The 23,040-nt window shown below is 47.3% G+C and overlaps 1 protein-coding gene across 1 annotated transcript; it reads left to right on the top strand.

The window, feature by feature from the left end:
* The first annotated feature begins 483 nt into the window (after positions 1-483).
* On the top strand, positions 484-22,926 carry LOC144159267 (putative glutamate receptor). Its single transcript, XM_077690645.1, has 7 exons — positions 484-614; positions 1,615-1,705; positions 3,316-3,477; positions 8,186-8,339; positions 14,650-14,867; positions 16,265-16,551; positions 21,184-22,926. The coding sequence occupies exons 1-7, from the start codon at positions 571-573 to the stop codon at positions 21,476-21,478; spliced, it is 1,251 nt and encodes a 416-aa protein (XP_077546771.1). The 5' UTR covers positions 484-570; the 3' UTR covers positions 21,479-22,926.
* The last annotated feature ends 114 nt before the right edge of the window (positions 22,927-23,040 follow it).

Consider the following 23,040-nt stretch of genomic DNA (forward strand, 5'->3'; position numbering starts at 1 on the left):
GCAAGTAAAATGCACTGACTGCAAGGCTAAAGTTACAATTCACTCAGTGTCACTGTTCTCACTAGAGCAATCACTTGAGCCTCAGTCCTCACTGTTGTACACAAGGTCATATTCGGTTCCATCCACGGTGTTTGCGATGCAGCATTTTTTGAAGCCTTTAGTATTAGTCAGTGAGGCGTAATCAGTCTTACTGCGTGGAAGTTTCACCGCACAGCGCGCATTGCCGTAAAACTGCACTAAAGGAAAAACTCCGCGTATTATCCGCACCCGTACTCTGCCACTGAAATTCTCGCATTTTTGGTGCGGGTTATACGCTTGAGAATACGGTATTTTATTACGACGCGGAGTCAGTTCAGTGTGCTGCAGTGAAGACCAAGCGGCTGAGAAACTGATTGCTGAGCTCAACAACGATTAAGCGATTGAGCGTGTAGAACTATGCACTTCACAGTAGAACTCAACACAGTAGACCCATCCACAGCAGAATTACGCACTTCGTTTCTATTTGTGCAGTACAAGCCGCATTCACCGGTGGAACGTGGACCTGACGGCAAGTACAAAGTGTCCGGACCAATGGGAAATATTTTTAACGCCCTTGCCCAAAAATTGCGCTTTAAGTGAGTACACTTTCGCATTTTTTCAAAACCGCTTCTGGAGTCCCACTTTAAAGTCTCACTTTATTTGGGTGTTTTTTATCGTTGAGATATGCACGCAGTGAGAATTTGCGTGTGATAATCAAGCAGGATGTTTTATTTTGAGCTCTTGTCGTTTGAACTACGGGCGCAGCTCACTGCATTAGCGTACGTGAGTCTAGCAGGAGCTCGAAATACTTCGGTTTCGTTTTAAACGTTATCTGCGCGACGTTTCGCCTTTCGTAATATAACAATTAACCCTTATTGTTATTCATGTTCCCTCATTTACTGAATGAAAAGGCATCATGATATACAGCGCAGGGAACAAGACGAGCAGCAGAAAGACACGAAACGAGCGCTGTCTTTCTGCTCTTCGTCTCGTTCCCTGCGCTGTTTGTCATGATTCCGAACCAACTGGCCCAAATTTCCCTTTTGCCGAATATAAAAGCAAATTAGATTGCGTTGGCGGCGGTGTTGCCAATAAAATCGTATATTTCGTATACTTCGTATATACTTCGTATATAGTTCGTATTTCGTATATTTCGTTTAATCGTATATTTCGCTACAATAAAGTAGCAGCCGCTTGATGCGCGTAAGGTATGCCGGCACATGAAATTGCTAGCTTGCCGAATGAACAGAAGAGAAGCAAAGAAAAGTGCCCTTTCTAATAGACGTATCGTAACGTGAACCATAGCGTAAGCATACTCTCAATCATAAGCATAGCCTCATCAGCATAGCCTCAATCTCAATGATACAGATGACTTTCGTAATCTGTATTTGTATTTTATAGTTACACAGGTTTATAGATATTCCTATCGCACATCGTAATCGCCACGTAAAGGCGGAACTCTTGCTTGAATCGTAGTTTTCGGGTATTCTTAAGTACATTTCTTCCTATAGGGGTGCCGCCAAAAATATGAAACAAAGGCTAAGTATTTTGTCCGGATCAAAAAACTAGTTGAATGCAAATGTTTTTTTTAAACAGCTACAGCATCGCCTTGCCCCGAGAGGTGACTACGGGAAGTCCGCAGCCTGATGGTTCTTGGACTGGAAGCATGGGAATGCTGCACCGCAATGTGAGTGTTTTTGCTCCCGGTCCACACCGGTGCATGCGCCCGAATGAAACAAACTGTCCGTTTCCCTCCAGTAGAGCCCGATATATTGACAGCTGGTGGGAATTTCCCAAACTTTAAAACTTCCCTGTGAACCACGTACTACGAAAAGTAGATAAAACTCGTAACGTTTGAGTCGTCTTAGCGGTTAATTGTGGTATACTTCGTTTCAAGATAGTTTCTGTAACACCAAAGTTACAGCCGTTTTCTGTAGCCAATCGACAACAGGCGGCAATTCTGTGACGTCTGCAATGTCGCTCTGGGCTAACTAAATATGACAAGTAAATCAAACGCGGCGTAACGATAGAGTCGCCTTCGCGGCCAATTTCATTGTGATTTTTTTCAAGGTACCCAAAGTAGACTGAGAGCTACGGAGCATTCGCGAGAAAATAGAGACGGAGTTTTGTTTCTCGTGTAAACACGACGCGTAGACGGACAGAGATTGACTACAGGGGTAGAGCAGCTACACAAAGCTACGCTGTGTACAAGACAGCTTTGCGCTTGCCGTTCGTGCACCCGTTGACTTTAGCCATCTCTTGCATTGTCATAGGAACCTCGTCTACTTTAGCCGGGGTGTTTCATAGCCAACATTTTGGCCGCGACGTTACAATAAAAAACAAGGTGAATTCTTCGGAAATATATCAGCATCAGGATTCAACACATCAAAACACATTCTTTTGAAAAGTGGATACCGTAAAATCCCGAGACATAGCCCACCTAAGATCGAGAGCAAATCGAGTGAAAATATGACGTGGGCTAACTTTCGGTGTGCAGTAAAAAAAGATGAGAAATGTATCGCAGCCAAAGGGCGAACACGCGTTTATTAACACTGTATTCATGCGTCGTCAAAACCGTCGAACGAACAGTCGCTCTCACTGTCAAACAAAAGGTCGACCACCTCCTCACGCACGGAGTTGGGCGCAGTTGGCAAGCAGCAGAAGGGGGGATCGCCGAAACGAGCCGCTCATGAAGCTCTGAGTCTTCTTATCCATCGAGGGCTGTTGATATACCGCACCTTTTCAGGTTCCTGTGACCTGTGACCTGTTATCTCACCCTACCCACGCTAGCTAACCTCGTTTCCCCGGGCGTCATCCCCGGCTGGGATGATGCTATTGTTAGGGGTGGGTTATCTTTCGGTGTTTTTGAAAAAATTGGAAAATTGTGCCAAAAACAGGGGTGGGTTATCTTTCGGGGGTGGGGCATCTCTCGGGATTTTACGGTAGTATCAGTTTCATCTAAAAAACTATTGTTTGACAAACAAATGAGTGGCATAAGGTCGCGCGGTATATTTACTACGAGAAAACGAGCTACAACTATCTGTTAAACAACAAGGATTGAGGATAGACGCAATGGTGTTAAAAACATTTATGCTACAGCCTCGAAGGAATTAAATATAAGCGCAAAGGGATTGAATTTAGGCACCGATTTTCGTTGCATCCTCGTATATGAATGAAATAGGTAACACACCTTAAGAAAAATTATTACAACGAAGCTCCTGTAGCTGTACGTGGTTATACAACTGAACTCTTCCCTCGCATTGTTTCCAACTTAGTGCTTTGCTTGGTGCACTGCAGGAAAGCGACTTGGCATTGGGTCCTTTTTTCCCTGCCACCGAACGGTTGGGCATCGCTAAGCCGTGCGCAATGGTCTACGTCGAAGAGCTACGAATTCTGGCCGGTCGCACCGCGTCGCAAGAGACGAGCGTCTTCGGGTACATTCTAGCCTTCGACTGGATGGTGAGTTTCCGACGTCGCAAGGTTTTGCTGGAAAAGTAAAAAATAAGTTGCGAACAGTGTACACTCAGCTTCAAAATGTATATGACGAACTTTGAACAGGATTGATGAATTCCGAAATATGGCTGACTTCCGAAATGTGGCAGGGAATTCTCCTTAACGCAGTTGTGGGCCTGAAGGCATTGGGAGACCATGGTCACGGGAAAAATGTTAAAAAAACACTGCACACAAACCAGCCCTTGCTGAGAGAGAGAGAGAGAGAGAGAGAGAAAACGTTTATTGAAAAGCAGGGACGGGGTAGGGGGGAAAAAGAGTTAGGAGCTGTGGGCGGCCATCCTATTCCGGTAGGCCGCGTGCCGCGGCTGCCACCCTCGCCCGAGAGATCAGGGCCTCCTGGTCTTCGAGCTGGCAGCTCTGCAACGCGCACTCCCACTGCTCAAGGGTAGGGGATCTGGGTGGTGGAGGGTTGGTGGGGCACGTCCAGACGAGATGAGCTGTGGTGTTAGGCTCATCGCATTGGGGGCAGTTGAGTGGGTAGTTAGTAGGGGATATGTAGTGGAGATGGAGGTGATTGTAATAAGTGTTCGTTTGAAGTCGGCGCCAAATGCGGGCGTCAGCGGTAGAAAGGGAAGGGTGGGGAGGGGGATAGGTGCGTCGGGTTGCTCTGTAGTGGTAGAGGATGTCGGTGTATGTTTGGGAGAGGGACGCAAGGGAGTTTGTAATACTGGCTGCATTGTTGCCCTCTTCTGGGAATGCCCGGTGAAGGAGAGCTCGGGCGGTGGCGTGTGCCACCTCGTTCCCAGGGAGGGAAGTGTGGCTGGGTGTCCACACTATGCGGGCATGAGGGAGGTTGGGGCATTGAGAAAGGATGGCCAGGGTAAAAGCCGAGACTCGTCCGAGTGCAAAACGACGACAGGCAGCTTGTGAATCAGACAGTATCGTTACGCTGGGACTCATGGCTTGGGTCATTGCGAGGGCAATGGCTGCTCCTTCGGCCGTGGTAGTAGACGCTGTGCAGACAGTTGCCGAGGTGAGGAAGGCATTGTCGAAGCGGGCAACAGTGGCGACGTGAGCTGGTCGTTGAGGATAGGGAGAGGCGTCCGTATAGAGGGTGGTCGGGTCGCTGCCGTATTTTCTGATGAGGAGGCGTGTACGATGCTGACGACGGCCGGCGTTGTATGTAGGGTGCATATGACGCGGAATGGGGAGGACATGGATGTTGCGTCGCATTGATGGAGGTATGCGTTGTGGCGAGTCCGGAGTTTGTACCACCTTCCGGCCTAGCGTTTTGAGCAGATGACGACCGGCGGGTGTGAGTTGTAGGCGCTGTAGTTGGTTTTGGAGATGGGCCTCAATAATCTCCGAGAGGGTGTTATGTAGACCCAGTTTCAATAAGCGGTCGGTAGAAGTGAAGGTAGGCAGGCCGAGGGCTGTCTTATAAGATTTGCGTATTAGGACATCAATCTTGGCATGTTCTTGTGGTTTTAAGGTAAGATAGGGTGCCCCGTAGGTGATGCGGCTGATCAGCATTGCTTGACTGATGCGGCAGTTATCTGTTTTCTTGAGTCCGTGTCGGCGAGAGCATATTCGTTGAATTAGGTGTGTAAGTTGGGAGACTGTCTGTATAAGTTTGGGGAGGTACGCGGCCCCGGAGCCGTCGTGGTGGTAGTGGACTCTTAGGATGCGGAGGGTCTTGACGGTGGGGATTGCTGGCCCGTTGAGAGTGAGTGAGGGGTCGGGGGTAGGGTTTGGTGGGCGGCCCCGGGTTCGTGCTCGGAGGACGAGTAAGGCGGATTTTGATGGGGCGCAGCAGAGACCACAGGTTTGGAGATATTGGAGCGTAGTGTCGACTGCCTGTTGAAGACTGTCTTGCTGTTGTCCGGGAGAGCCTGTGTTGGACCATATGGTGAGGTCGTCTGCCCTTGCTGAGGTCACGATATAATTAGAGCAGAAGTCACTTGCCAACTTTTTGCGTACTATCACTGCCGCATTAGTTCGACTGCAGTTTTGTCCTATTCAGTCGCAGTCGATGTAATACAGCTTCCTCGTGCTTCCGGACCCCGGGATGTAGTATCTTAAACCTGTATCAGGGGCCAATGAAATGCAGATGCGCATATGGAAGTCTTGCATCAGGTCAGATGCACAGTTGTATTCTCCAGCCAATCGAGGATACGAGAGTTGCCGCATTGTTTCTTGTAAAAGACATTGGCAGCTGTGGAACAGAGAGGCTGTGGGCAGATGAGGCTGCATTATCAGCTGCAGCATTACCGCAGACTTCCCAGTAAGCACGAAGCCACTGAAGTTATTCGCTGTGCCGCTTTCGTGTTGCTTTGAGGTGCGGAAAATGTATTTACCATGTCATCTGTTCTTTACGCGCCGCGGTGGCTCAGTGGCTAAGGCGTTGGGCTGCTGAGCACGAGGTCGCGGGTTCGATTCCCGGCCGCGGTGGCCGCTTTTCTGGTGGAGGCGAAAAGCAAAAACGCCCGTGTGTACGAGATTTTGGCGCACGTTAAAGATCCCCAGGTGGTCAAAATTAATCCGGAGCCCTCCACTACGGCGCCCATCATCGCCTGTGCTGCGTCGGTGCGTTAAGCCCTGCAATCAATCAGTCATCTGTTCTTTTAGTAGCGATGCTAAGCGCACAAGGGCTGACCGAAAATATGTGAAGAAAAACCAAATCATTTCCATTTCAAAATTCAGCCGGACTCTTCCCAACTTTGTTCAACATGTGACGTAAGGGAAGATATCAAACATGCCATCTGCATGTGTTCAACATTCACAGTGCCATGGAAGACTTTCGTAATATCCCTGTGTATGCCGCGCCACATAGGCCTGAACTGAGGGCAGCTTTGGGCGCTTTGTTCGGACTCAGGCTAAGCCGTACGGGCTACCAAAGCTCTGTTAGTGTTCTTGCGGAGCACCGGCTTGGACGAAGAGTTGTGACTAACTGCATTGCCAAATACTGTGAACGTGTTAGAAAATTTGCGCGCATCACCTCACTTTTTCAAGTGCGGAGCACTTTAGAAGACCGCCTTGTCGTCGCAGCTAGAAAAACGCTTCCCCGGATAGGGATCGAACGTGGGTCCCTCGCGTTTCGAAGCCGGTATCAGTCCCATTGCGCCATGCACAGAGACATACGTTCCTAATATTTAAACTGTTCGGGGGGATATTTGCGCTGCGCCGTTTCGACAGACGCTGCCGCTGCTAAGCCGCAAATAAGTACACAATGTACGGATTCTTGGGCAAGTTGGTGTGGTGATTTTGACGAATTCACAGCGCAAACAACGAGAACAAAAAAGAGGACACACAACACAGCGCTGGCGCTGTGTTGTTGTTGTTGTAAACTTTATTAGAAAGGAAGGCCAAAGGCCGGGGGGGGGGGGGGGGGAGGGAACGGGGAAGACGGAGCACTGTTCTTATGATGCCGGCTTCAAGGGTTCTCTTCGGAAGTCGTGCAGACCCCTGCTAAATTGCCCGTACTACGCTGCTTTTTGTGGCATACATGGCGATTTTGAAGAGTGTGTTGTGTGAGAGGGATGTTGGGGCTGTGTTGTGTGTCCTCTTTTTTGTCCTCGTTCTTGGCGCTGTGAATTCGTCAAAAAAGTACACAATGATATAAAATAAGGACAAAATTATGAAACAACGCATTAATTACCTCAAAATAACTAAAACTCCATTCAGTGTCTCCTTATAAGTCTTTTCAGGGGCTGCGGCGCCCTCTATTCACTACTGTCGGAATCAACGCTAAGCTGATACTTAAACTAGTCAAGAGACAGCCCCACAGCGTCTTTGTCGATCCCTTCTCCGCTATTGACAGCTTTCGGGTTAAGTGGAACTGATTTGACTTTTAATGCATAGACCTTCATTTTTTTTTCTTTTTTTCTCTCCTATGACGTATCAGGCTAAGCGAAATGGCACGGTTAACCTCGCCTTTATTAATAAACGCATTCTCTCATTCACTCCCTTTCTCTCAATTTCTCTCACCTCTTTAGCTTGCATATCGCTAAGCTTATGTTACTAACTTGTGATGTTTCGACGGGGGACTCGTGCGACATACAGATTGCTGTACTGTTTAGAACCTAACGTTCTTATAGGAACCCATTCGTCAACCAGGTGCGGTTTGGGTGGGTGTTCTGTAATAAACCTGATAATGTATTTTGCATGCTTCCTCAAAAAAATGCAATAATGGGCTTCCGGTGATAATTATACTTTCTTATTTACTGGACGCCACTGACCGCCTTTTCGGAACTTTTAATACGCAATGTCTTCGCTATTATCGATAACTTACCAGTTTGTCTACACCGTGAGTTCAAATTTTTCAGGAAGCTCTTGGTGGCTCAGTTCCCTGTTGATTTTTTTTTTGTCTTACATCGGTAAGTATCTGCTGTATTTACTCTCCCAGTGTCCTGCTTCAGAATACTAGTGAGGCTTTGACCGACTTGTTATCGCTGACGAATTTATCTCGTAACGATAAATACCCGTTTCACGCTAATGACATTACTACTAATGTTATCAAGTTATCGTTGTTGCTTCATTACAATAACCTCCATGACCTTATGTGGTTCAAAACATGTGGCTAAGGGAACATGGTTCAAGAGTATAGCTTTTAGGCACACTCAGAGGAACCTTATTGAGGCGGGCCATCACAGTATCGCAGCTTCATTCTTCTCTTCATCCTCATCTCCATCCTTTTTATTCATCCTCATCGCAGGTCTGGATGTTCCTCAGCGTTGCCTTGGTCACAGTCTCCGTCTTGACTGCGCTGTTCACGTCACTGCACGCTGCGAAGGCGGGACACCGATCCTCATTCGTGCGAAACATCGGCGCTGCCCTATGGATGTACTTGGAAAACCTTTTTTTGGAAGGTAACATTTCTGCCCATGCTATTTCGACCTAATGAGCAGGAAGCCCGTTTTGAGTGATACCTAAATTTTTGTTCCCATATATTCGGGAAAGAGCCTGATTTTGCTACCGAGTCAAAGCATGGCACGGCTGTGTTTCCGCTTTTAGGCTTCTAGACTGAGGAAAGAGGGTGGTGTCGGTAAAGGAAAGGTCCTTTGTGCTACGGTCATCTCGTTGGGGGGATCTAGCTTTTCCCGAATGATGCTCAGAAAACGCTTTCTAAAACCACTTGCATGCTAGTCGGGATTAAAAATAAAGAAAAAAACGACATCAAAATTCTGTATTCTTAAACATCTGAAAAGAAAAATGTATGCACAAAAGAAAATAAAGTCATAGCGCTTCGTAATGGTTTCTGAGTTTGATCAAAGAGCCAGTTAAGTGGTACAGGGGCCAGTAACCAGTACTATAGATGGTATTTACTGAAAAGTTTAGCGGGTGATTTCTTCGCTTGGCAACACTGAAAACCACCCTGACCGTGCCCGCTGTGCCTTGCCCATCCGCTGTACGCCCGCATACCGCAAGGAAAAAAAAATACACAAGCGTGCATCGTCCGCCATGTTTCAACCCAATTCTCGGCGGTGGCATCAAGAGACATATGACGCGTCTTCTTTTTTCGAAATGAGCCATATCCACCTAACGCGAATTTGAGAAACAAGCCGTAGTTTGTTACCGGACCTAAATGCAACGCCGTCAAAGCTAATCTATGATATATTTTACATGTCAGCTAGAGGAAGTTTATGGCCACAAGAAATTAAAAATCATCCGGTGAATTTGAACAGTATCGGGGTGATAAGTTTGAATTTGGCTCAAATTGAATTAAAACACTCAAGTTGATGCGGCATTCTTATGAAAACATTATTTAAATTGACTATCAAGCATGATGCGATTGAGTTTTGGTGGAAAAGGCACTAAAAATATGGCGCAGGGCTTCAAAACCCTAGAACGATGCCAGGAGAGCAGGTGAGTCTTCTTAGCACCAATAGCAGCTCTTTTCGAATGGTTCCCTCGGATAATTTTCTTAGGCACGCCTGAAGGCACTCATGAAGTGAGCAATCTCTTCATTGCTTTGGCATGAATTTCCAAAATACTTCACAAGAAGACTGCTCATGTCTTTTCCACTTTAGTGAAGGGGTTCGTACTGTCAGAGGGAGGGCGGGAGGAAATTTGTCAGTGCTTGTAAGCGGCGGCTTTTTAGTTAAGTACCAAAATGGTAAATATGGGAGTAAAAAAATAAATATAACTAGAGTTATTTCGTAGGGACGGGTAAGATGAGCTGAAATCATTGTTTGACATCTCTCAGTTTCGATTCGGTCACTTTTTCTTCCGTTCAATTCGTCATTGCCATTTTTCATTTTTTTTTCATTTCATTTATTTCGTCCTTAAGGGCCCCAAGGCATTACATAAGGGGGGACAAGTGACAAGATAGGGTACAATGTTCAACAGATATTTCGTCAGATATTTCGCCGATCTCCAAATGGCCGTCTGAATTCATAATAAGCCAGCTCCGAAAATAAAAAAAAAATAAACTTCCAGAAACACTTACGAAACAGTCTAAAAAGTCAAGCCAAATGCAAGCTCCCATTAAGCAAATGGATTTGGCTCCTTTTGATCCGTGAAACCGAAGGATCTGCTTCATTATCGATGCGAATTATGATCTCCGTACACGTTTTCAGGGCGTTATCTCAACTTTCTTGCAACCCTTTTTTTTTAGGGGAAAGTTGCCGAGGGTTGCTTGTCGGTGCAGTTTTATGCGACTCAGTTCCGGTTTCTGCATCTGGCTCTTATCGAAAAACAAAAAACGCCTCGTATGGTAATCGCACTCACATTATGCGTTGGCGTTCTACTTGCCGTCGAGCACTTCGCATCCCCGCAGAATGACACCGCTGTTGCCAAAAAAAAAAGCGACATGGCGCGCAAGAGGCCGGCGCTGCGGTTGCCTGCGTCCACGCATGTCGCTACAAGTGCCCTCTAATGCGTGGTTGAGTACAAGAACGAAATAATGGTTTCGAGGAAATGTTTCACGCGTAGGCCTATTTAGATACGATGGTAGTGTAGCAGCTTGTGCATGCGAGGCCGTCTTCCGAGCCGTATCGTGTTCGAACTGTCCAGCCGGCACAAGCGCTGGCGAATCACAAGTGACCTTCGAACAGATCGCTTAAGGGGAACTCACCTGATCACTAATTCATGACCCTAGTACTTAAAAAGCATCGCGTACAAATACAAGCTTTTTTGCAAATGCATAAAAATGTTCCCAATGGTTTGGTTTTCTTCTTTTAGAAATACAGTAATCCCTCGTTAAAACGAAGTCAGCGGGACGGCGAGAAACTTCGTTATAAACGGTATTTTGATATAAGTGAACGCTCGAAAAAAGTTTAAGTAGTTGAACTTTAATTTCCCCGCACGGAATCGAAACAGAGTGTATTCAGTGAAGAAAAGCTTTATTCAGGTGCAAAAAAGGCACCTGCAGCTTTGGCTGTTTCAAATTCTTGCCGAGCGCGAGCATGCCTTGCTCCAATTTCACCAAGCATTGCATGAGGCTGTGGTCGCGATCATAAAAGTGGCAGTGGATGTGGCCAATTAACAGGGGGGCGTGCGGGCGTCACGGAACACTGCCCGAGTTTCGCGCTGGAAAGCGCCGCAAAATTCCGTCGCTCGAGTCTGAGGTTGCGTTTGTTGCGCTAAAAAAAACGATTAGCTGTTCATTTTGGGTGCACAGCGCAATCATGAAAACGGACCGGTTTTGCACTAGTGGCTTTGCATGATCTCTGGGAAATTTTTTACGAGGTGTGCAGCAGTGAAGTTTGCAAAACAAAAAAAATTTCTGGCGCCCCTTTGTCGACGACACTGCTAATTCTACGGTTCGAGTGTGGGTGTTCGCGCAGCGTCGCGTCCACGTCATTGGCCAATGACCCTACCACGCATTCGGACCGTTCGTGTAAAGTCGGTTGGCGCAAATCGAGCATGATCGGCTCCCGAAAATCGCCGGGGAAAGACCAGGGGCCCTATTCTCGACTGCACAAATTGCCGGCAATTCAGGCAATTTTCCGGAAGTCTTTTCTGATTCGCTTTCAATTTTGGTCACGTGCTTCCGGTTGACAAAGCGGTTGTGTGTGCGGTCGTCATTTTGACGTTTCATGTCGTTTACGGATACCAGTTTTAAAGTTTGCCTTATTTCTCGTTAATAAAGGCGCATAATTCTTGGCCGGCAATCAAAAACGAGACTAAATGCAGCGGACATGACAACGTAAGCCTGTCTTTGCTATTCAACAACAATACTGCTTGTAATACACACCCCGTCTGTGATTGGCTGAGAAGGCGTGACGTAATTTAAACAGTTGGCGGGAACGATTACGTCATGCATTGGCAACTTCAGCCTGCGTAAAAGTGACGTAATTCTACGAAACAGCTCAAAAATGGCGGCTGTTTTTCTCGCAAAATACAAGCAAAATAGGGCAAAAAATTGCCTCGGCTTACGGCGCCGCGAAATGTGCGGCAATTTGCAGTAGGCGCAGTTTCGCATACGCGCTGTTTAAAGCATGTTTCCTACCGAAACAAATTACAGTTACAACTGCTTCCAAGTCAGCGATCATGGAACATACAACTAACATGCAGTATATTGCTTTTATATGTGGCAATAAAATAAAAATTATTTGTTTGGCGTAACCGCAACATAAGAGGGCAGTACAAGCCTCTCCATGACAAAGAGAACCCAATGCATGGCATTTGTCCATACTTGTCCTAATAAGCTGTTGGGTCACATGATCGAACTCAAGAGAAAAATAACAATGAAAAGTGACTATTTGGTTCATTACAGCGCTGATTGCAGTCGAGCTTGACGAATGAGTGAATCGGCGACATCGGTGCGCTCCGCGGTTATCAGGCGTAGCGCTTCGCTGCTCATGATGTGTCATAGAAGCGATGGTCGCGGCCGTCTTTTTCTGTGATCGCGCCATAAACTTGTAACATAGCAGCAGACGATGGCGTGGCGGCGGTGGCGGCAGGGAAGGTGATAACGCAACAAAGCTTGCATTGAAGCAGAGAGCCCAGCTATGTTAATAAAAGCAATTGAAAGAAATAAATAGATACGGTAAAAAAATTGTGTGATGTTCTTTAGCTCGACATCCGCCTTTCGCTCGCTTTTGGATCAACGTTACTCGATTGCCTTGTGGTGTTGGCGCCAAATTTGACCTCCAGAAATGTGTTTTTCTTGTCAGCCTCAGCTACCGTCTTAATTTTTATAGTACATGCCAAGTGTTTTTATATCTTTCTTGCACAATATTTGATACCTTGGTAGCAATCTTTATCAGTGACTCGTCAAATTACACTGCATGTCGTCATAGCTATAGGTGCAGCACGTCACTGATTGCTTACGTCGTGCTTACGCAAAAAAACATGGGCGAAAAGCCGGCGATTTGTGCAGTCGAGAATAGGGCCCCTGATCACTAATTCAGGACCCACGGGATTAAAAAGCATCGCGTACAGATACAAGCTTTTTTGCAGATACATGAAAATGTTCCCAACGGCCTGGTTGTCTTTTTTTCGAAATATATCATTTCTTTACTGAAATAAAAGTTAAACACGAAACACATTTTGGTTTACCCAGCTTTCACTAGATGGCTCTGGCGTTCTAGCAAGAGGGAGTTTTTTTGTATGTATTTCAATAAAGAAGGGACATATTTCCACGATAAGTAAACTAGGCCGTTCGGTTAATTTCCATGGATCTGCAAAGCTTTTCCTACTGGTGCACGATGGTTTTGGAAGCCCGTGGATCATGAAGTACCGTATTTACTCGCATAAGGATTGCACTCGCGTACTGATCGCACCCCTGAAGTTTGTCGTCAAAATTCGATATTTTTTTTTAATTTTCCGCGCAATGAACGCACTCTGAACTTGCCGCAGCAGTATGTCGTATGCGTGCCAAGTCTAGCTGAATATGATCGTGCTTACGTCTGTTTCCTTCCCTTACAAAGCGGACATGACCGCGTTATTGCCGCAGACTTTCCGATATTAGAGATATCGGCAAGCACGTGTTCAATATTGGTGAGGAAGGAACTCTCCCTAAATGCACATAATGTACTCACAAGACAAGGAAAAAAATGCGCTCAGCTTGCTGCGTCCGCCCCCATGTCTGTTTTGATATCCCGCACCGTGATAGCGGCAGCCACTTATTGGTCGCCCTGTTGTCACCTCAAAGCAAGCTCGTTCCGGCGCGTTCCGTTATTCATGAAAAAAAAAACTGCTTTTGATGTCACTTTGAAAAGCGGCTGGTGGTGTTGCACGGAATTTTTATAACGTTCTGTTTATTATTTTTATTATGTTCATGAGACCTATCGTAAAAATTTTGACCCGCAACTTGCTTGCCTTTTCTGGGTTCAAACGTTTTTAGCGAAAAATTTACCCCGCGTATGAACGCAACCCTAAATTTGCATAATTTTTTTTGGAAAAAAGGTGGATCATTACGCGAGTAAATACGGTAGTAAGCCCCATAGGAACGTTAACAGGCGATTCCCCCTTAAGTTGGCTGCCGCGCGGCAAAATTTTCGGCACCTCTGTTGTTGTCCTTGAACAGGTGACAGGCGTTGAGTGGCAACCGGCTTTCACTTGCACACGCACATGACTCGGTCCGTCACGAAGTTCTTACCGTTCTACCTAGACGTGCGACGATTTCTTGCGATGAGTAGATCGTATGGTGCTGCACGTAACAGTATTTGTCGTCTAGGTATTACTTCGAATTCGGTGGGGCGTACTTCGGTACATCCAACAACGCCCTGTAGTCATGGGCTGTGCTTCTTCGGGCGCCAGCACGGACAAGTACTGCCATCTCGTGGATCCCAACGTAACGAGTGCGGCGTCACCTTAACAACACAGGCGCTTTGGCAACGACATGGCGGCGCACGCGCGTGGTTGCCAGCATGCGTGCCACGCCCAGGGAATACAACCTATACTTTAGTCATGCCCGTTACTTTACACTGCTTTCCTCAATAATAAGGCCTTTGTAGTCCAAATAATGTTGAGTGTTCCTGTGTATCTCATCTTGTTTTTTTTATTGTCTTTTCATATATGCAGTCAGCTCTTTACTTTTACTATCTCGTCCATTGGTCTGCCCTAATGAAGGGTAGTAAAGCACATTAAACGTGCCCAGGGCCGCCGTTCAGTTTGCAGATTTATGAAATAGTATACCCCAGTCTGCTGTGCGCAGCACACCATCGGTCATCCAGAGGCGAAAACATCATCAACCCCCTTCAACGTATCATCGTCTTCCGGCATTCGCAGCATCGCCGCATGTCCCGAAGCTGGCGGGTCCTCGTTTCCTGAGCGCCGTCTGGTGGATTGCGGTGGTGGTGCTGATGAACGCCTTCTGCGGCCACATGCGGGCCTGTCTCATGATAAAGCCGGAGGTTGAGAAGATTGAGAGCGCCCACCACCTGGTGCGGAGACCGCACGTTGTGCCGCACATGTGGCTCGGAACGTCGTATGTCTCCATGGTGTCAGTGAGTATGCAGATACGTCTACACGTTCAGGCGGAGGAGTAGTGTCAACTGTTATGGTCGCAAGAAAGCTGTCGGCACATTTTCCAAGAGGCTACTGGCCAAAGTTGGGAGATCCCGCTTGCATGAATAGGTCCACTACTTGCACCTCCTCGTCGGCCTAATACGTTAGTTTTTCACCCCTGTTATGTTAGCGCACTACTGACAATGACTGGTGGGGAATGACCGGGGAAGGCGTGTGATTGCGTAGATGCCAAAGCCAAAGAAAACACTCCTGGCGTCCTGGCGCAAAGAAACCCAGCGGCAGCGTTACGACAACGGCGGGGTTTTTTGCACTGCGAGTATATTGCATCGTCAGGTTTCCTGATTCACCACCAGTTCTAGCTTGCACCCATACGAATACTGAATCAGGACAAAATTTGTGTACTCGTGCAACCGTCGAAGGCTTCTCTTCAACAACACACAACTACCCAGATCACTGGCTAGTCTACACTGGAGGAGGAGGAGGAATAAACTTTTATTGTATCCCAATCTGACTCCGTGTGTGGAGGCAGACCAGTGGGGGGACTCCTCAGTCCAGGAAAAAAAAATTAAAGCAGTTCCATTCAATGAGAAAGCTGTCGGAAGTGCAGCTCAGTGATTCTCCATAATGGATGGTGGAGCCGTTTTCCGCTCACTGCTACCACCCATCACGCTCTTCGCCGCCCTGTCTCACTCCTCTCTTGATGAACCTGCATTCAAATTTCCCGCCTTCGCAGTGCTCGTGCGCCCCCTGCCTGAAACTTCGCCAGCGGGAGTTCTGTTCTTTTTGTGCTTGCTTTAATTTCGTATGCTGGAGCCTTTGTGCGTCATTTCGAACCCGCCATTTTTTTCGGCTGGAGCCTTTGTGCGTCATTTCAAACCCGCCATTTTTTTTTCTTGCGCGGCCCCTTTTTTCGCTCACTATCGTAAAAACCAAACCAAGGAGCGTTCCTAACCAAATGAACGCGGGGGCTGCCGGTTATCTACACAGATTCTGCCTGAAATGTACCTGCAGTTTTCTTTGAGCTAAACAACGGGGAAACGTATGACAAGCGCCAGCGGTTCACGAGGTTCGAACGCTTGTGACTGTTTAAACCACGTCATTTTCGAAGCCTCAGCATGACTCTCTGCCGACGGCACACCAGGCTCTACTTGGGTCCGTTATCTCGCTGCGCCGCCTGATTCCGGAAGTCGCTTGACATCGACCGTTAGCGAGCTACAATGACAAGGCGAGCCTATAAAGGGCCCTGCACTTAAAAGGTTTCGAACAACACGTAAGAAAACCCCTTGCAGACTCATATAGGCACACTGCAAACTATGTCAACAATCATAGCTTTGCTGAAGGGTGAAGGTTTGCGTTTGGTACTGTAATCACGCAGGGCTCCAGCAACCCCGACCTGCGCCAGATCGGTCGTACGATTCGCGAACGTCGCACTGCGGTACCAACGTCCGTGCTGTACGGCGAGTCCCTCCTTCGGCAGGTGACCCGAGGCCGCGCTGCTATCATCAGCGACAGCATGTCCCTGACATTCAGAGTCACCGCCGTGTGCCAGGCCTTCGTCGGGGCCGAGTTCTACCTCGCTCGCGAGGGCGTCGTGTCCCACCCGCTCAACAGCCTCGCTCGCAAGGACATCGATCCCGTGATGTTCAAGGACATCAACAAGGGGTACGTTTGCCAAGCCGGACACCGCAGACATAACGAACACGACGTCCGTGATAGTCCTTGAAGGGGTTATGCAGACAAAATACAAGTTTGTTTTATTCAAACGATTTTGTGCATTGTAGTGCCGCGAGCGCTTGTCCGGAAGCCAACGATGCATTTATTCACTGAGAAATTGATCAATGTAAGTTAAAATTTCAATTTTCCCGCCAAATCGTGTGTTTTCCTGACGTCTGCAATGACATCACAAGAGCAGGTCTTTAAGCTAAAACTATAAAAAAAGTAAGCTGCGGAGCATGTTAACAGCTTGCAAACCCAGATTGTGCCGCCATACCGCGGCGGGCCGCTTTCTGCCCTTGCTTTGTTTTTGACCCTATTCGTACCTGGCTTGTTTTCGTTAAGGCAGAAAAAATTCGTTCCGTGAAACATGGTGTTCGCTTGACAAATACGGTCACGTAAGACACCATCGCTTACGCCTATCAGTCAGTGTCGTCTGATACTACCCCAAAGCGCCACCGTGCTGTGCAGCTAAGACAAGCATAGTGCGCGCAGTACCGACAGGAGTACGCATCGATACTTCTGTGTTTACATGTACTTTCGTAACTTCTACTGTTTACCCCACCATTCTTACTGCTATAAAATGGATGTGCCCTAAATTTAGGCGCAAACAGCTCGTTCGGCAAGCTCGCCCTGCCTAATTTGCGTTTGCTTTTGCCAATCACACAGCAGGGCTTATGACATATAGGTTCTGTTGCGGGAAATGAGCTAGTGGGTCGCATGGCCATTCCCTTTTTTCCTAATTATGTAGCTTATTTTAGAGAAGCCTGCGTTAAACGTGGCGTCAGTATGATTCTAACGAGGCAATTTTTTCGAATCAACCAAACATGTTTTGTCTGCATGGCCCCTTTAATTATGTGCATGACGAATGCAATGTCAGGCGTTACACTAGACGACCTCAGTATACCAGTCGAATTGTGCACGGCACGAAAGCACTTATTTTAGAGCTTGTGCCTTAGGTATGTATACATAAAACGAAACCTCGAGTGCGGTCTCGATTCCTGTCCGGTTTACTAATGTAAAAAGCGCTGAGTTCAGCCACCACTATAGGTATCCAATTTTTTTTATCGTTTTATTTGTAACCTCAAGGGTAGAGCCATTTAAATGGGGGCGTGGGTCACAAAGTAGTCCGTCTACCAAACAATTAAAAGGTACCAAGGAAGTAGTAAGCACATAAGTACAAGTTTAGGTGAGGTTTAGGTGACTTGTAATCAGGAGACGTTAGATGACGTAATCCAAAATTAGTTATGGTCTTCTTCACGTCAGTCTGTCCGTGTAGGCGGTTCCGGTTTAGGCAGGCTGGAAGGAGGCTTTGGCGCTGCACAAAAATCAAAGCCTCCTTCTCAAGAAAAAGATGGTTAGAACGCGAAGCTTTCCCTCATGCAGTTTGCATCAAAGTCCAGAGCCAAAGTGCTTTGGTGTTACCGCTTGCCTGGCATCTCGGCTCTATGCGGGACATGCACTTTATGATGTACGAGGACGACATTGCAGTGTGGACTGTCCACTAAGACCTGACCCGGCAACTCGCGTGCCTCCAACAAGCCTTGTCGGACGCGCAGAAACTGTGCGAATACGCTGGCTTAACACTTTCCGCCAAAAATACAGCTATTCTGCCTGTGCGCAATGCTTGGGGCCGTCGCCGACTGGAGGTGTCTCCGATTGCATTACAACTCTACGGCCGGCCGGTACGCACTGCCACTTCACTTGGCGTGCTGAGATTAGAAATTTATGCGTCCTCGTCAACTTCTATGCGGCTACGTTCCGCTCAAAAAGCGGGACAGATGCTTGACCTTATCCGACGCTTCTCGCAGAAATGTGGGCGCTCCTGTTCAAAAATGGCCCGTCTATTAATGTGGTCGGGTACTCCAGCCTCGGCTTGTTTACCAGGCCCAATACCAGCAACTGAGCCTGGCGGAGTGGGTCCGACTTGAGGCAATTGGATTAACCAATTCGCAATGCGTACCGTTACCTGCCTCCCTAGGATAACACCTATCCCTGCTCTTCAAGCTGAAGCTCAACACCTTGGATGAGCTTGTCCATCATCGTCAGTCCGCCCGCATGCGTTAACTCACATTTATTGCTGACGCAGCGGCGTTAGGTAACCACATTGGTCGTTCACTACCCACATGTCTAGCCTGCGTCGTTACCAGGCCACCTTGGCTATACCACAAGGTGACCGATAACAAGCCACTAACGTGACTGCACAATCGATCCAACGGCCAACGGACATTATGAAACGCTTTTAACGGTCGCACAAGAACTGGCGGCATAGTCTCAACCCCAGGTGCTGCAGGCATTTGTGGACGCTGGGGCCAAGGACGACGTGCTGACCCCCCCAGAGGCCTGTCAAACTTGCTTCTACGAAACACACCGCGCCCTGCCATCTGTACTGACCGATCTTGCAGCCATCCGGGACGGCTTACAAGCACAAACTCCTGCTCTTCTTCAAGCCCCTGGAGGTGTCACTCTACGAATCTATACACACTCCACCAAGGCCATACGTGATTTACGTCGAGTAAAGAATAACTCAGCTCTCTCGAGGGGCATTTATGAAAAACTGGATACGTACCCCTGCCCCCTCCGGCTCCCGTGGGTCCGGCAAAGTGCTCCCCGCTCACATTGTGACGGATAGTGCCTGCCACCCTTCATTCGTTCCACGACCATTGCCATTACTAACAATAGATGTCCCAGAACAATTTCTCCAACAGAAAGATCTTCGTCGCGCCACACGTGCTCTAATCCCACCGTGTAGAACGTACCTCCCAAATAGACTCGCTCGCTTAGAGGGGGTCTTGCTGCGGAGCCTTCGTGCTGGCGTAGCCCTCTCTCTCGCTGTGACCCAGTAATGGCCAGCACGCTACCATGCCCCGTTAACACAGAACTATCCCCTCTACGCGGCTCCTGTCGAAGATGCGGACACAGACCACCTGCTGTGGACGTGCCCTTCACTGGAATAGGCCAGAACGCGACACCTTCGATGCACATCCCTCCACCCAGGAAAACCACCTGACCTCCACTGATGGATACGTGAACCCCGTCACCGCTCCCTCTTTGCGATTCTCCCCGAAACGGGAGCTTACTTATACCTGTAATGTAGTCTTAATGCCATAAGGCATACTATCGCAACAAAAAAAAAATGTCGGAATGGCCAATCGGTAGGCGTCGGCGTCATAACCCGAGGGACCCAGGTTCGATTCCGACCACTAGAAGTGTTTTTTTTTTTTCTTGAGACGCTTTATGGGCCTTTGTGTAAACCTACTGTGTAAATTGGCATTCCTTTACTGTGTTTGCTCGGACATCGACGCCATCAGTGAAATATAGAAAGCTTCGCTTTAAAATATTCAAAATATTCCCCTTTCATTTAGAGGATAAACGCGAGATAAAATGTATAAAAGCGCGACTATCAGGTCATTGTCGAAGTGGAAATTATGATGGTCACTTTTGTGAAACAAACAGAAGCGAAAAGGTTTCCACAGAGAAGACAGAGAGGTTAAATTAGTTCAGTCTGCACTGGTCCCCTACTTTTGATCTTACAACTCATGTCTGTGTCTCCAACTACAACCACGTAATATGCAATTTCTTCCCTATCTTGTTTACAAATACACAAATGCAGTTGAACCTCGTTATAATGAACACTGATATAGTGAATTATCGGCTACAGCGAACTAAATACAAACTTTGTTGGTCACGCTTTATTCAAATGACACTTATTCTTTTATAAACAAACTGAAACCGTGAGGGCCGCACGCGACATAGGATATAACGAAGAAATATTTGTCCAGGAACCTGAGAAGCTACATGAAAAAATCCGCGTCGTCCGGAACAGCAGCAGTATATAGGCCCTGTTGTTCATCCATGGACACTGTGGAAAACTCCATCCTGCTCAGTGCTGTGAGTAGCCGCAAGATGAAGATCATATCCTTCATCAAATAAAAAAAGACGCAGGCCCGTTTTGTCGAGTGAACTTTGTTCCGTTGTAATTTCACGTACTCATGTTCCGGTTCATTGCGGTTGAAATGCAACGGAAAAAGGTAATGGCTACCTTGTCTATAGTGCATTCGAAGCCTAAAAATACATTTTGGTATCAATTATTTTTTTGCGGGGGCCTGATTTTTTATTTGTAAGAGAAGATTTTTATCTCTACTGTTACAACGAATTTCGGATATAACGAGCTAATTTGCTGTCCCGATGCCACTTCGTTGAAACAAGGTTCGATGTTACAAGCGTATTGATTCAGTTGAAAAATACCAAATGGCTATGAAACATACAGTAGTGCAGGTAAAGCAAAAACTACCCCATTTTCGACTAAAGATGTTATTTGGAGGAGCAACAAGCTTTGCTGACTTAGTAATGTCCGTCCTCTAAGTCTTCTTCGGCGGTGAACGGCATGCTGCGGATCCTGGTAGTTCTCGCAAAGAAAGCTTCGACCTATTTCTTTCTCCGTGCCCTAACCATTCACGCCTTCGGAAATATTAAGCACTTGTGAGCATTATGCATAGTTCATAATTAAAATCTAACCTGCTGATCCGAAAATATCAACTACGTATTGCGTTGTTTAAAGCCGTCTGTCCTTGTCCGCAGCATTCAGCGTCTGCTGGAAGCCGGGCTCATCGACCTGTGGTTTTCTCGTGCCAAGGGCGATGTCGGCCGCTGCAGAGGGTCGTCGACATCAGGGGAGCCAGATCTGGCATCACCGCTCGCCTTGACTGACGTCTTCGGCGTCTTCGTGCTTTGGATGGCGTGCATCGGAATATCCTGCCTATTCTTCGTCGCCGAGACATGCGCTCGATGCGCCCAGAAGACCGCCTGCCACCTCGCACCCAAGCCGGCTGACAGAGGGCGCCATACGTGGCACGAAAGGGGTATTCGACGTTAGGGGAACGTTCACTGACTTATCGTTACTAGCCCAGAATTCGACGGTGATGTCGACCTCGTGCTATTTCCGCCAACACGAGTAATGTGACACAGCACAGACCTCCTTTAGATCGCAATCAAACAGAGCGCCACCTAATGCACAGCAGATCAATTTTAATTAACACGGATTCTTTTTTCTGGCGTGTTAATTTTTACGAAAGCACTCCCGGAAAGGTGAAATATAGTACGCAGCCGGTATAATGAAATGGTAATGATGCACTCAATTCAACCCACACGTACCCCAGCTCCTTCAACAAGCGCTGTACTCTGTTTTACTCTATAACATAATGTACCAAGTGAGCCATCCTCGCCAGTCATCGCGACAAAACTAAATTACACCGTAAACGCGTGCTAAGTCTTCGTTGCGCTAACATAGCACGCCGCGGAACCTCTCCCTTTACCACTGCGCAGTAGCAGCCCGTTCAACCACGTGTATACCCCTCCTCACATGTGGAGGCGCGGAAACGAAGTAATAGACGCCTTACCCCGTCCGGCATCACAGCCGAACTCAGCTCCTGGTGCCTATAAACGGCACGAAGGAGCCGCGTAAATTTTCTGCTTTAAGATAGAACCTGCTATTGGGCCCGGAAGCAAACCTAAGACTAAAATAAAACTAAATGCAGAATAAAACTATGAACAAGGAAGTGCGTGAAGATATGCATAGGTGGCAATAAAGCAAGGGTGCTTCAAAACATTGCTGAAGTGCTACGGAATGCACAAGAAGCAGCACAACAGGAATACGCAGATTACTTTGACTCAAATGAGAATATTACAAGCTACTCTCGTTGAGAAGGGTTAACACAGATAGCATTGACACCGTGAGCTGTTTCAAATTTAATAAACATCACCATTGACTCACATCTTCTTCACTAGGTAAGTTGTAATAACATTACTATTTGAAAGAAGGCATGACGACCCTGAGGAGAGAATGGAAGAAATATGGCAGAAATAAACTTCAGAAATTTACGAGGTCGCGTAAAAGATCATTAATCTAAATAAAGTTCACTGAGCAACAGCACGTCCACCTGTCTTCTTGTACAGGACTTGGAGTTCACAGAGCATTCACTGACAGGCTAAGGTGGCTTGTTTAGAGGATCAGACAAGAGGGGAGTCGGTTGAGACAGTTACAGCAGCTAGCATAAACCATTCGCTAAGGCGTATTTGATGGTCGCTTCAAAAAGATATGGATCCCTTCTCACTCGTCGCAGGTGGTCTGCTGCTGTCGCTGGTGGGGAAGGCAGTTGTTAGGAGTCGCGCGCGACCAGAGATGAAATTAGAACATTTCCAGATTAAACGAAACAAGATCGGCGTGCAATTTAAGTTGTAGCAGGAAAAATAAAGTCAAATCTAAACGATAGATGCCCCGAGCACCAACCCCCGCGAAGTCGTCAAATACACACTTGAAGATATCGTCACGAGAAAAAATATAACGGCGAAGTGCATCTGCTTATCAGTTCTCCCCCATACCCTCGTAGACGCTGCCATCCAGCAGCGCTGTTTTGCCGACTTATCTAACGGACTTTC

Source organism: Haemaphysalis longicornis, unplaced genomic scaffold (genome assembly GCF_048455015.1).
Source record: "Haemaphysalis longicornis isolate Haplotype H1 unplaced genomic scaffold, Haemaphysalis longicornis Haplotype H1 scaffold_10, whole genome shotgun sequence".
Lineage (NCBI taxonomy): Eukaryota > Metazoa > Arthropoda > Arachnida > Ixodida > Ixodidae > Haemaphysalis > Haemaphysalis longicornis.

What these genes read in the sequence shown, in the direction of transcription:
- LOC144159267 (XM_077690645.1), top strand. Translation starts at nt 571, where the DNA reads ATGGGAAATATTTTTAACGCCCTTGCCCAAAAATTGCGCTTTAA. An exon ending in GCCCAAAAATTGCGCTTTAA is followed by an intron (nt 615 to 1,614) that starts GTGAGTACACTT and finishes TTTTTTAAACAG; the next exon opens with CTACAGCATCGCCTTGCCCC. An exon ending in GGAAAACCTTTTTTTGGAAG is followed by an intron (nt 8,340 to 14,649) that starts GTAACATTTCTG and finishes CGGCATTCGCAG; the next exon opens with CATCGCCGCATGTCCCGAAG.